Below are 12,269 nucleotides of genomic sequence, written 5' to 3'. Positions count from 1 at the left end.
TTCTGTGATCACAGTGGATCTGATCTATTGTGCTGTGATCACAGTGGGAGGACACACGAGCACAGGAAACCAGTGGGTCAGAGTGATGCCATGTCTTCAGCTGGTGAAACTTTCCTGTGTTTTTAAAAGGGAATTATTAAGAAAGTCAACAAATTAAAGTTGCTGTGAAACACAGAGATAGTTTCGTCCATGCAGGAGCCTCCTCCTTGCCCACAAGCCTGTGCTTTGGGCAACTGGGAGCCTCATGTGTTCTCTGAAACTGCTTTGACATGAAAACTTGAACAGTGGCTCCCGTGTAACTCTGAGAAGTTCAGAAATTCTGGCTGTGCTCCTCCCCACAAACTCCCTCTTTAAACTTTAGACTTCCACCAGTGGGAGTTCAAGACTGGGATGAGGTCCCTGAACAGGGTTCACTCAAGGAACCCTGCGGTGGTCATACTGATGACAGGGTCAGGGCTTTCATCACATCCTTCCGCAAGAGCACGGGGCCTCACACCAAAACTAAGAGCGTTTGCTGCTTGATGCTGGGACCCCAGGCAGAAATGAAATACAACACAGTTGTTAAATGTTATAGATGTTTGTTGGAAACTAGTTTTGTTCTTTAAAATTTCAAGCCAGTGTCTCACAGACTGACCCCACAACATTACAGAATATTGGCACTGATCTTGATTGCCCCCACCCCAAACTTGATGGTAAGACACTGTTCCGGAAGACATCTCATAGTTTAGTCATGGCATGAAGAGAAATCGAGCTGCCGTGTGGGCACTCCATCCCTACTGTCTGGCTTTCAGAATGCTGGCTCTAAACACACCTCCAAGACAGAAAAGCTGTCATTAGTCTCACCCAGCCATAAGTCCTATGACGTACAGTAATAACAGGCCTGACAAGATATGTCCACTGGTACAACAACAGCACAAAGGTTATGGGAGAAATCAATCACTTTCCGATCAGTTTTAAAGCTGCTACACATGGCAGAACTCATGCCTGCCTAACACTGTTAACAAGGTCAAGAATCCAAGGCTAGTAGGTAGCAGCTCTGAGAGAGAGCCTACAGTTGCTATTCTTCTGAGTGGAGATAGCAATAAACTGATGCCTAAAGAGTTAGCATTCTAGCAGATGAGTGCATCTCTAAGTCTTATGAGTGAGATGTCTCGAGGTAGATGATTAACACAGAGTCCCACAACTGTTCAACCTGCAGAGAACAAGACGTTGCCGAGTGCTCAACCCTGAATGAGACATCTGTATAAGATCCCATCTTCCAATGTTCAGGAGATGGGAATGGAAAGAGTGTAAGAACCAGAGACCGTAGGTGACTATAAGAGCCAATGTCTTCTGGGCTGTTGCACATATGGGCTGACTGTGGCTGTGTCCGCATACACCAGACCCATACGAGATCAAGCCAGACACAAATCTCAACATGAAGTGGGGAGATCAGAAGGTCCCATGCCTAGATGAGAAGATATTGGCAACTGATGGCTTCTGGGAGAAGGAGGAATTTTTCTTCAGGGCTGCCATCCCTGGGAGGCTACCCATACTCTGCTAGACAGTTCTACATCAATGCACATGTTAAGAGCAATAAGTGGACTCTGTGGGATAAAAAAAAAGTCAACACCAGAGAGCTAGTATCTAAAATAAATAAAGAACTCAAAAACTAGACATCAACAAACCAAATAATCCAATGGGGTACAGATCTGAACAGAATTCTCAACAGAGGAATCTCAAATGGGCAAGAAACACTTAAAGAAAGGTTCAACATCCTTAAGCCATCAGGGACATTCAAATTAAGATGACTCTGAAATTCCATCTTACAGCTGTCAGAATGGCTAAGATCAAAAATACAAGTGACAGCACATGCTGGTGAGGATGTGGAACAAGAGGAACACTCCCGCATTCCTGGTGGGAGTGCAAACTTGTACAGCCACTGTGGAAATCAATACAGTAGTTTCTTAGAAAGTTTGGAATCTATCTATCTCAAGACCCAGCTATGCCTTTCCTAGGAGTATATCCAAAGGACACTCCATCCCACCACAATGACACGTGCTCAGCTATGTTCATATAAGCTTTATTTGTAATAGCCAGAAACCAGAAACAACTTAGATGTCTTCTACCAAAGAATGGATAAAGACAATATGGTACTTATGTACAATGGAGTATTACTCAGCTGTTAAGAAAAATAATATGAAATTTGCAGGCAAATGGATGGAACTAGAAAAAAATCATCCTAAGTGAGATAATCTGAACCCTATATTTAAATATAGTATTACTCACTTATACGTGGATATTGGCTGTAAAGTAAGGAATAACCATGCTACTATCCACAGACCCAGAGAGGCTAAGTGACAAGGAGGGTTCAAGTGGGAAATAGAATATATATCTTGGGTGGATGAAAAGGGGAGAAGGGGAGGGAAGTGGGGACAGAAACAGGAAGGACCAGGTTTAGGCAGGATGGAGGGAGAGAGTACTGGGAGAGATGACTGCAATGGGGTCCTCTCTGGGGTGAGATAGAAAACTAGTGCAATAGAAACACCCAGAAATCTATGAGGGTGACTCTAGCTAATGGGGTAAGGATCCTTAACTGACCATCTCCTGTAACCAGGCAAGACCTCCAGTGGAGGGATTGGGACAGCAACCCAGCCTTAAAACCTTTGACCTACAATTTGTCCTACCTACAAGATGTGCAGAGGTAAAGGTGGTGTAGAAACTGTGGGAGTGGCCATGACTGGTCCAGCTTGAGACCCATGCCACGAGAGGGGTCCCACCTCTGACACTGCCTGGATATCCAGAGGCTGGATATTCCAGAGACCTAGGAGAAAACTAAACACGACTGAAAAAAAAAGATCAATGAAATGATTCCAAATGATATTCTGCCGGCTTTGCAGACTGGAGCTTAGCATAACCGTCATCAGAGAGGCTTCATGCAGAAACTGATGAGAGCAGATGCAGAGACCCACAGCTGAACCCTAGGTGGAGCTCAGGGAATCTGGCGGAAGAAAGGGAGGGAGGATTGCAGGAGCAAGAGGGGTCAAGGACACCTCAAGAAAACCCACAAAACCCACTAAGCTGGGCTCACAGGGGCTCACAGAGACTAAAACAACAATCATGGAACCTGCAGGGGTCTAACCTAGGCCCTGTGAACATTTTAGTTGTGCAGCTTGGTCTTCTCGTGGGACGCCTAACACTGGGAGCAGGGGCTGTCTATGACCCTTTGCTTGCTTTGGGGCCCCTTTTCCTCCCACTTGATTGCCTTGTCCAGCCTTCATATGAGGGGAGGTGCCCCGTCCTATTGCAACATGATATGCCATGTTTGGCTGATGTCCCTGAGAGGGCTACTCTTTGCTGAAGGAAAGTGGAGGAGGAGTGCATCTGAGGGAGAAGAGGGGTGTAGGGGAGGGACTGGGAGGAGAGGAGGGAGGGAAAACTGAAGTTGGGATGTAATATGTGACAGAAGTAGGTTTTAGAAGTCAATACATGAAATCGAAGGGAATAGAGGTGGAGAAAGGAGATGAGTTAGAGGGGAAGACATGGAGGTGAATTTGATTAAAATATATTATATGCACTATGGATTTCTCAATAGGAAAATGAGAAAAAATTTAAACCTGAGGCTGGTGAGATGCCTCACTGTGCAAAGGTGCCTGCCACCAAACCTGGTGATGCGAGTTTGGTCCCTAGGATCCACACCAGGAGAGGAGAGAACCAGCTCTTGCAAGGTGCCTTCTGATTTCCACACTCACACACATGCGTGCACACATCACGTGTGGTGGCTCACTTCTATAATCCGAACACTCAGGAAACTGAGGAAGAACTGTTATGAATTCATAGGGCTTCCTGGCCTAAAGAATGAGCTCATTTTAAAACAGAGAAAAACATTTAAAAGGAAAGAAAAATTCCAGGTTCTCTGAAATCAGCAGGGCGCCCCACCCCTTCCCCCTAAAAAGGTTTCAATAAGTCTTTCTCCCTTTGTATCTTTTGAGACTTATTACACTTTTCTCCTACTCTGTGCTGTTCTCTGATTGTCCATTTTCTGGTTTCAGTTTCTGCTGGGATTCAAGGCTTTTTAAGGGTCTTTAAGGCTGATGAATGTGCATGATTGCAGTCATTAATGTCTTTGTGTTCAAACCTCCATCTGCATCTCCAGGATCCTAGCAAGCTGCTAGAAATTGAAGGTCTGGAGTGTGAATTAGATGCTTTAAGACTGGAAAGCAAGCTCAAAATGTACCTTCGAGGAGCCGTTGAGGTAAAGCCTTAAGCCCAAGTTAGAGGTCCCCTGGACCGCAGCATCACTGGAGTCAGACCAGTTTGAGGCCCTTGGGTGCAGGAAGCCAGAGGCCATCAGGGGAGGTGGCTGAGAACAGGTTAGGTGTGGATTTGAGGAAAGGCTTAGAGTGTGAGTATGTCACACAGCTCCTGAAAGTCCATCCTTTCTGCTGGAAAGGACCCATAACACAAACCAGAGGTGGTGATTCTTGGGTAGTGAATGAAAGATGTAAGCCCTAGCCAGTAGGCTCCAGTTAGAAATAAATGGTCTCTGACTCCACTCGTTCAAGAAACACGATGAGCTGTAGCCATGTTTAAGCCTTTGGCCTGAATGTCTTAGAAGGAGCCTACTACAGGATAGGAAGGATCATTGTGGCATCCTTAGAGGAATCAGGGCCCTGGTCTGATGACCTGGGGATGGCTTATGTCTGACCCCATAATCTGCCATTTCCCCTGACTGCTATCACCAGCACTGGCTCTTCCAGGTGGTGACCATGGCTGGCTTCCCATCCTAGCTTCGCACCCCTCAGCCAGCCATTCAATGTGCCCCTTACAGGAACAGCTACACATCATAAAGAGACTAGACAACATACTGCAGCGGGCCATTCGCCTGGGTAACCCCACGACCATCCATGTGCTGTGTACTGCACAGTGGAACACCTGCCTGCCCCTGCTGCAGCGCAACCTGCGACATCACCTCCGGAAGCCACTGACCAACATCGCTGAGATTCTGGAAAAGGTTGATAGGTGGGTACCGTTTATTCTATGTGTGGGGAGAACTGGGATAGAGATTTTCAGTACTACAAATAGATCCCAGAATGTATGCACCCTGCTCTCACCATCACCTGTGGGGTAGACTGGTACAAGGGCCCAGTTTCACTTGTTCAGATGATGCCTTACAGTCACCTAGGCAACCTAGATATAGAATCCTCACAGCATAAACAGTCCTCACTCTATCCATCCGTATAGTGGTAGGATTATCTGGAGAGAGACTCGTAAATGCATTCTCAATGGCCATTGCGGATATGTGGTGGACAGGCTATCATAAGCCAAAGACTCCCTTCTGCTAAGTGCACCTCTCTACGCTCACACCATACTGCAGGGTCTCTGTCATTCCACACAAACGCATGGTTTTACTGATCCCTTGACTTCATTTGTACTGTGGATGAGTATTTGTATTCAACAGTAGGTGTTCTTCATCGCCCTTTGTGAGCAAGCATCTTTCCTGTGCTTTTGATGCTCGTCTCTCTGTTTTGTGGCCTGCCTGCTCAGATCTTATATCTCTGCCAGTTTGACACTGAGGTCTATAGGCATAAATTTTTTTGCAACCTACTTTTAATAAGGGTTCAACCTCTCCTCTAGCCCACCACCCAGCAGAGGTAGTGGAAGAGAAAAGTTATTAGGATATGAGGGAAGTAGACCTGTTCAGCAGTAGTTCTCTGGGGGGTGAGCTTGATCTTCTTTGGCAACAGTCCAATCCCATGGCAAATACGAAATATGACTCAGCAGCTACAGAGTAGTCCCCTAGGCACGCAGACACTAGGCATGAACCAGCAGCCACAGTCCAGTCCTTTCAGCAAGCAGACACCAGGCATGAACACCAACCAGCCTGAGGTGAGGCCATGGAAATTCCATAGGAACCTCACATCAGTTCTTGGGCGAGTTTCCCTCAATGGCGGTGTTACCACAGGTTAAGTTCAATACTGCTATGTAAGACAAACCAATACATGTATGTGTTAGTGAAGAATAGCGAGGTAGAGCAAACCAAACCAAGACTCAGTGCTCATCTGCCACTGTCTGTGGGGTCATATATACACTCCTTCATCAAAGGTCCTTTCACGTGTCTGGTCCAGCAAAACATCCTTTCGGCTGTTGTCTGCTTCAGAAAAACTTTCTTTCCCGTGTCTGCTTTAGCAAGATACCCTTTCACCTGTGTGCCCCAGCAAAACATCATTTGACATAACTGACTTTCCAAAGAACTAGAAGTTTCCACTTCAGAGGTCATATTGGCTTTATGAGTTAGCTGTGAGGTGTCTTTCTAAATCCCTTTCCAGTGTTGCCAACCGAGACAGCTACTTGTCTTGGTTCCCATAATCAACAGGGAGACCATGCAGGCCCTGGGTGGGGAGAAAATGCTTGTCTAGTTGTCTATATCCTGGGAAGATCTTCAATCTGAGACAATCCCTACGTCTGGACTGAAATGAGTGGGCCCTTCCCCAGAGTGCAGTGACACCATGCTCGAGCCCTTCCCTAGAGCACAGTGTCACCGTGCTCGGGCGGTCATGTAGCTCATGCTGTACATCCTGGGTTTTTTCAGTTGTAAAGATCCCAGGGAGAGGAGCACTGCATGTCCCAGCCAGGTGTGAGGCTCGTTCCCTCCACCCTGGCAGACAGACTCTCCACTAAGGCTGTGTGCATGCCTAGCCTGGCAGTCTGTGTTGTTTGATGCAGACCTCTATCCCCAGGAGGTAACTGGATATTCTAGAATCCTCTCTTCCTTCTGTTAGCTTTCTTGCTTCTGTGTATCTCTTGAGAGAAGGGCTCCTCTAAGGCTACTACGGAGGCCTCCGTTACCTCACACAGCCTGCATGGGGGCACTTAGTTCCCACCATCCCTCCCTCCACCCATGGAGATGCCAGCCTTATGTCATCATGGTCCCGCCCCACAGCTAGCCTATGCCTATTGCTGGCAACCTTTTCATTCTAGGAAAACCGTGGTCTCTTATGTTCATTTCATTTTTGCAAATTACAGATCATCCCCTCCTTCCACAGAGCAGAGTTCTCCAGCTGGGGGGGGCAGGGGTGGGATGGCCGTCCTGGAGAACAGGACACGGCTGGTGGATACCCTCAGCTCTGCTGATCTGACCTGGTCCCACACCCTCCCAGCTTCAGGGAATGTGTTTGTTATTGGATGCTGGTTTGGCAGGTGTGGCATTCTTTAAACCCCTGGAAGGGCTTCTTTCTTCTGGTCTCTGTGGTCTCTGATGAGAAATCCAGTACAGTGTGGGTCTCTCTGTGCATCTTTTTCCTATTCCCTAGCATGTCTCTTTAATTCTTTAGCATTTTGGTTATAATATCTCAGGAGCCTTTTAAAATTTTCATATAATTCAAGGATGTTAAATGACACTTTCACCAGATTTGAGAAATTTTTAGCTATTGTTTCTTTGAATACATTCCACTGTCTGGGATGCTAGCTATACACATGCAGAATATGGGGTGCTTCTTGAAGCTCCTGGGGACTGTTCAGTTTTTAAATTCTTTTTGTCTTGGTTCTTCCAATCAGCCCGTTTGTGTTTTCAGACCCGTGATCTTCCTGGCTGTCCTCTCTGCAGCTGGCCCCGTTCTGCTTCTGACCTCTGGGTGTCCGTGCACTGGGTGGGCCCAGCACGGAAGGAACAAGGCTTATCTGGGCAGGTTCGAAGGAACTGGCAGGAACTGGCTTGAGTGCTGGGGAGAAATAGCCTACAGCTCTCATTATTTGGAATAATAAGGGCTATATAAACCTTGGGGAGTGGGTAGGAGTTTTTGGGGTGAGTGTACATTATTGGGTGGTACCTAGGTGCTAGGAATGCTCCATTTACATGAAGAGGAATTTCAGGTGCTTGCTGGGCATGTCCTTATAGGGAGAGAGGAAGCTAAACCTGTAACATGGCCACTGAGCTGTGTGACTACCTCAACGGTGGAAGAGGTTGGGGATGCAAGGCTGTGTGCACTGGCGCATGCAGGCACACACACAGAGAAATCCTTACTCCTGCTGTCAAGATGAGATTTTTGGGATTTGGACATGTTTGGCCCTCACTCTCGATCCAGGCCATTCCCCAAGTCACACGGCTCACTTGTCCCATGCTCTGCCATCAGACTTGGCTGGGATGTCCCTCTCCTCATTCACCACAGCTTTTAGGTCAGTGTTTACTTGTCACCACTGTTTTCTTTTATCTGTGAGCAGTTTTGTGACATGTATATCTATTTGAAAAGGTTTATCTGCAAACCCCCAAAGCCAGCCTATCTGGGTCCAGACCTTGTGCTATCTTCTTCCATGTCTTGGCAGGACAGTGACTGATGACTCTGTATTAAGCATTTCAGGTGGGATCCTATGAAGCCTTTGCGGTTTTTGTTTGTTTGTTTGTTTGTTTAACACAGGGTCCTATGTAGCTTGTAGACAATGAAGCTATGACCAGCCTTGAACTTGTTATGTAAATCAGGTTAACCTCCAACTTGCAGTGATCCTCCTGCCTCTGTTTCCCAAGTACTGTGATTACAGGCATGCACCATGACTGTTGCCATTTTAAAAGAAGTGTTGTTCTGTTTCAGTGGCCAGTTCAATGTTGGCTGATGGCCTTAAAATCACGGACTGGTCCACCTCTGCTCTAGCCTATCTCTGGAGGTCCAAGAGCTTCCCACACTCATCCCAGAGAAAATCTTCCTGTGAAGCAAGCTCTCTTCAGGCTGAGCTCTGTGTTTTGCTGGGACAGAGGCACAAAGATTTCACCAAGCCCACACTCTGCCTGCTGCCTGCTCTACTCAGGAAACACTGTGCCCACCTTCCTTGCCTTTCAGGGGCTCATGGCCACTTCCCTAGTGAGTTCCCGTACAGGGGACCCAGATTTCATGCTGTCCAGCATCAGTACCTAGGAGCAGGTGCCCTCTTGTTAGATAGTTTTTCAGATGCTGTGGCTGACTTAATCATACTTAGAAGCAGAGGAAACTCTAGCCTTGGGCCAGCTATTTGGCTTGTTTTCAGGTCGTGGACTCAGGTATTACACCTGCTGGTTGTGGTTTTCATTTCTGCCCTCTGTGGACTTCTCTCTGTGAATGACCCCTGCTGTCTGCTCCCAGCAAGATTTCACATGGACCCCTCTTGCTCCATCCACAGTAGGCACCATGGTGCACCAGGTTCCTGCTCCTTTGGGTAGCAGAGCTCCAACACCTCCGACCACAGGCCCTCTCTGCTTCTCTACACAGCCTCATAGTATGTATGTTCTCCCTGAGGTAGTGGGAATGTTGCAATCACTTTTATTTCTCCACCTTGGCAGAAAGTCAGTGAGCCATGGGCCACTGGAGCATCTCCATCCAGCAGTCTGTAGATTGTTAGCTCTGTGTCCTGCAGGAGTGTTTGAGGTAGCCCCTCCATCACTACTGTACAAAGCTGTTCCGATATAGGGGCTCCTCCAACCCTAGCTATAGTTAGCCATACTGTGGCTAAGTCTCCTGGGCAAATGTCCAGTGTATCCATCAGGCAAAGACAATAGACCACAGCATTGACACCAAGTGTATTCCAGGAGATAGAGGTCCATTGCAGTGGACAGCAGGGTAGCTGTGGCCTCTGGGTGACAACGGGAAGGCTCAGCATGCCCTGCGCTCACATCATAGTGAGAAGTACTACATGAACCCTTTTCAGTCGGCTTCTTCTCAGCCTGGGCCAAAGGCTTGGTGAGCTTATCTCCAGTGGTCTATAGCAACCATTACAATTTTTCTCTCCCTTTGTGAGGTTTCAAGACAAGATAGGAAAGAAGCTGGAAAGTGGGGTTCTGGACAGTCCTGTCGCTCTGTACCTCTTGCTGGTGACTGGACATGAGTCCCACAGGCTCACTAGCAGCCCACCATAGCTTCCTCCCATGTGCTGTTACCTCCAGTCTCATGATCCTCATGCGCTGCCAAGTCCACATGGAGATGGCATACATTGAGCAGGATGATGACCGGGTGGAGCCTGCCATTGAGCATATGCAGAAGGCCATGCGCCTGGACAGCCTGGGTCTCTACAAGGACAAGATCAAGATAACTTACCGCCGGCTGCAGCTGGGTACCATGCTGTACCAGTCTCCTGATCGTCCTGAAGACAAGGCCACTATGGCCATTGAACAGGTGCAGACCTAACCTTCTAATGAAAAGACCAAGGGGGAATCTTGGGTCAGAGAGAGCCTAAGGGACCATTTAGACCCAAGCATGATGTCCAGGCTCAACTACCCAAGGTCCGTATGGCACCCAGAAAGCCTGTGGGAGCTGTGTTGCCTGAGGGTGAAACCATAGATGCCTTGAGAGTCTCAGCTGTCCCAAGGGAGGGACACCTCAGCTATCCTATGCATCATCCTGTCTGTAGGCAAAGAAAGCCACCCTGAAAGACAGTGCCCGGAAGAAACGTGCAATCCTGGTGAACGCAGGCCTGGCTCTTGCCCCCGACACCTTCCAGATTGTACTAGACAGCGAGAATGAAGCCAAAGGTAAGTGCTGCCCCCTAACTAACTGCCATTGACCTTGCTGTGACATGCCTTATCAGTCACTGGAAGGACTAGAGAGGGATTGTGTCTGCAAGTGGCTGTTAGTAGCAGCATACTACACCCAGGACTTAACCTCGCTGCTCTAGAGGCTGGACATCAGTGATGGCGATGTGGTGGCCTAGTCGCCCTTGATACCATCTTCCTTGGCTTATAGATGGTCATCTTTTCCTCATGTCCTCACTGGCTGCCCTACATGTCAACCTCAATATCCTCTTTATATAAGGATTCAGTCAGACTGAACAGAACCCCACCCCCCAAAATGGTCTCTTCAACCTTGTCACCTATTCAGATCCCATCTCTTGAAAACAAGGCTTTATTCTGGGGTCCTGGGGGTAGGACTTGTAAACAGCCTATGTGGGGACACAATTCAGCCTATAATGCCATCTGAGGAATGAAGACAGCGGTCCTGAGGTGCTCTTTGGATCCAAGCTAAGTAGATTTCACTTTCCTGCCCCACTTACTTTGTTTCCAGTGGAGAAAAAGGTGGTGCTGTACCCTAGTGGTGGTCACTGAGCCCAGCTCTCTGGGACAAGCCAGCAACTCTGGCTAGATATTGAGAGTGCCGCTGTTGCTAGAGCAACAGGCAGGTCTTAGTTGGTGAAAGCACTCTCCTGGCGCTCCCTCCAGCACAGCACAGCTCTGGTGAAAGCACTGTAGGGACTGGAGCTTTAGAGACGACAGACTGAAGTTGAGTTGGCTGTGGCCCGTGTTGTGGGTCCAAGGCAAGGGACAAGATGGGGTAGATGGAGTCACGGCTCTGTGCCAGGATGATTGAATCCTCTGAGATAGCCCTTCAGGCTCAGACGTTGTCTCACACCACCATCTGCTTTGGCATTTGCATTGCTCTGGGCTTATTCTGACCCTCATGAGTCTGAGCAGCCATCGGTCTGCTGACATTGCATGGATGGGTCTGTCTTATTGGGTTGGTTCCTTTTATTAGATAAACATAAAGAACTGTCCACACATCTGCATTTTTACCAGAGGGCATAGTGCCAAGCTGGTACCTGTAGGAGATTCTGAGACTTACTAAGGTAGGGACTCCGGTAAGGAGAGTACCCTAGCAAATGGACACCTGTGTTATATAGGGGAGCACAGAAGAGGCAGGGCACCACCTGAAAGGCAGTGCACACAGGCCCAAGCTCCAGCTTCCAATCCAGTGTCTCCTGTACCCGACTCTGCACTGGGTTTTGGATAGGTGTTCATCTTAGATCTGAAAAGGAATTCAAAGCTTCCACATGAAAGAGACGGGACTGCTGGGCTCAGAAATGGACAGTAGGTGCTGCCCGAGAGGACAGGATGTGGGGGCAGGCCAGAGACCTGGTGTTACTGAGCCCACACAGGCTATCTGTATGTGTACATTTTTTGCAGCCTATTTTTATAACCATTATCTTGCCCGCCACCCACCAGAGACCATGGAAGAGAAAAGTTGTTAGGATATGGGGGAAGTGGACCTCCTCAGCAATAGTTCTTTGGGGGTAAGTTCAATCTTCTTTGCTAGCAGTTCAGTCCCATAGCAAATGCCAAATATAACTTAGCAGCTGCAGACCTGTCCTCTAGGCAGGCAGACACCAGGCACAAACCAGCAGCTACAGTCCAGTCCTTTCAGCAAGCAGACACCAGTCAGCTCTAGTTCAATCTTGAAGAAACCGCAATGCTCACCAAACGGCCCAAGGCAAGGCTGCAGAAGTGGCAAGCTGCTGCAGGAACCTCTCTGTAGGGTCATATTTGTATTCCCTCATCA

At 48.0% G+C, this 12,269-nt stretch overlaps 1 protein-coding gene across 1 annotated transcript in view; it reads left to right on the top strand.

Annotated features, from left to right (window-relative positions):
- The window catches only part of Cfap46 (cilia and flagella associated protein 46), a 79,800-nt gene that overhangs the window by 12,494 nt on the left and 55,037 nt on the right, over positions 1 to 12,269 (top strand). The window contains exons 10-13 of the mRNA XM_028787187.1: positions 4,136 to 4,234; positions 4,811 to 5,001; positions 9,887 to 10,115; positions 10,351 to 10,471. Of these exons, the coding sequence (XP_028643020.1) occupies positions 4,136 to 4,234; positions 4,811 to 5,001; positions 9,887 to 10,115; positions 10,351 to 10,471 (640 nt within the window). The remainder of the gene's footprint in view (positions 1 to 4,135; positions 4,235 to 4,810; positions 5,002 to 9,886; positions 10,116 to 10,350; positions 10,472 to 12,269) is intronic.

Source organism: Grammomys surdaster, unplaced genomic scaffold (assembly GCF_004785775.1).
Source record: "Grammomys surdaster isolate TR1022 unplaced genomic scaffold, NIH_TR_1.0 125612, whole genome shotgun sequence".
Taxonomy (NCBI): Eukaryota; Metazoa; Chordata; class Mammalia; order Rodentia; family Muridae; genus Grammomys; species Grammomys surdaster.
The sequence above is the reverse complement of the archived record's forward strand: the minus strand, read 5'-3'. Positions and strand labels throughout refer to the sequence as shown.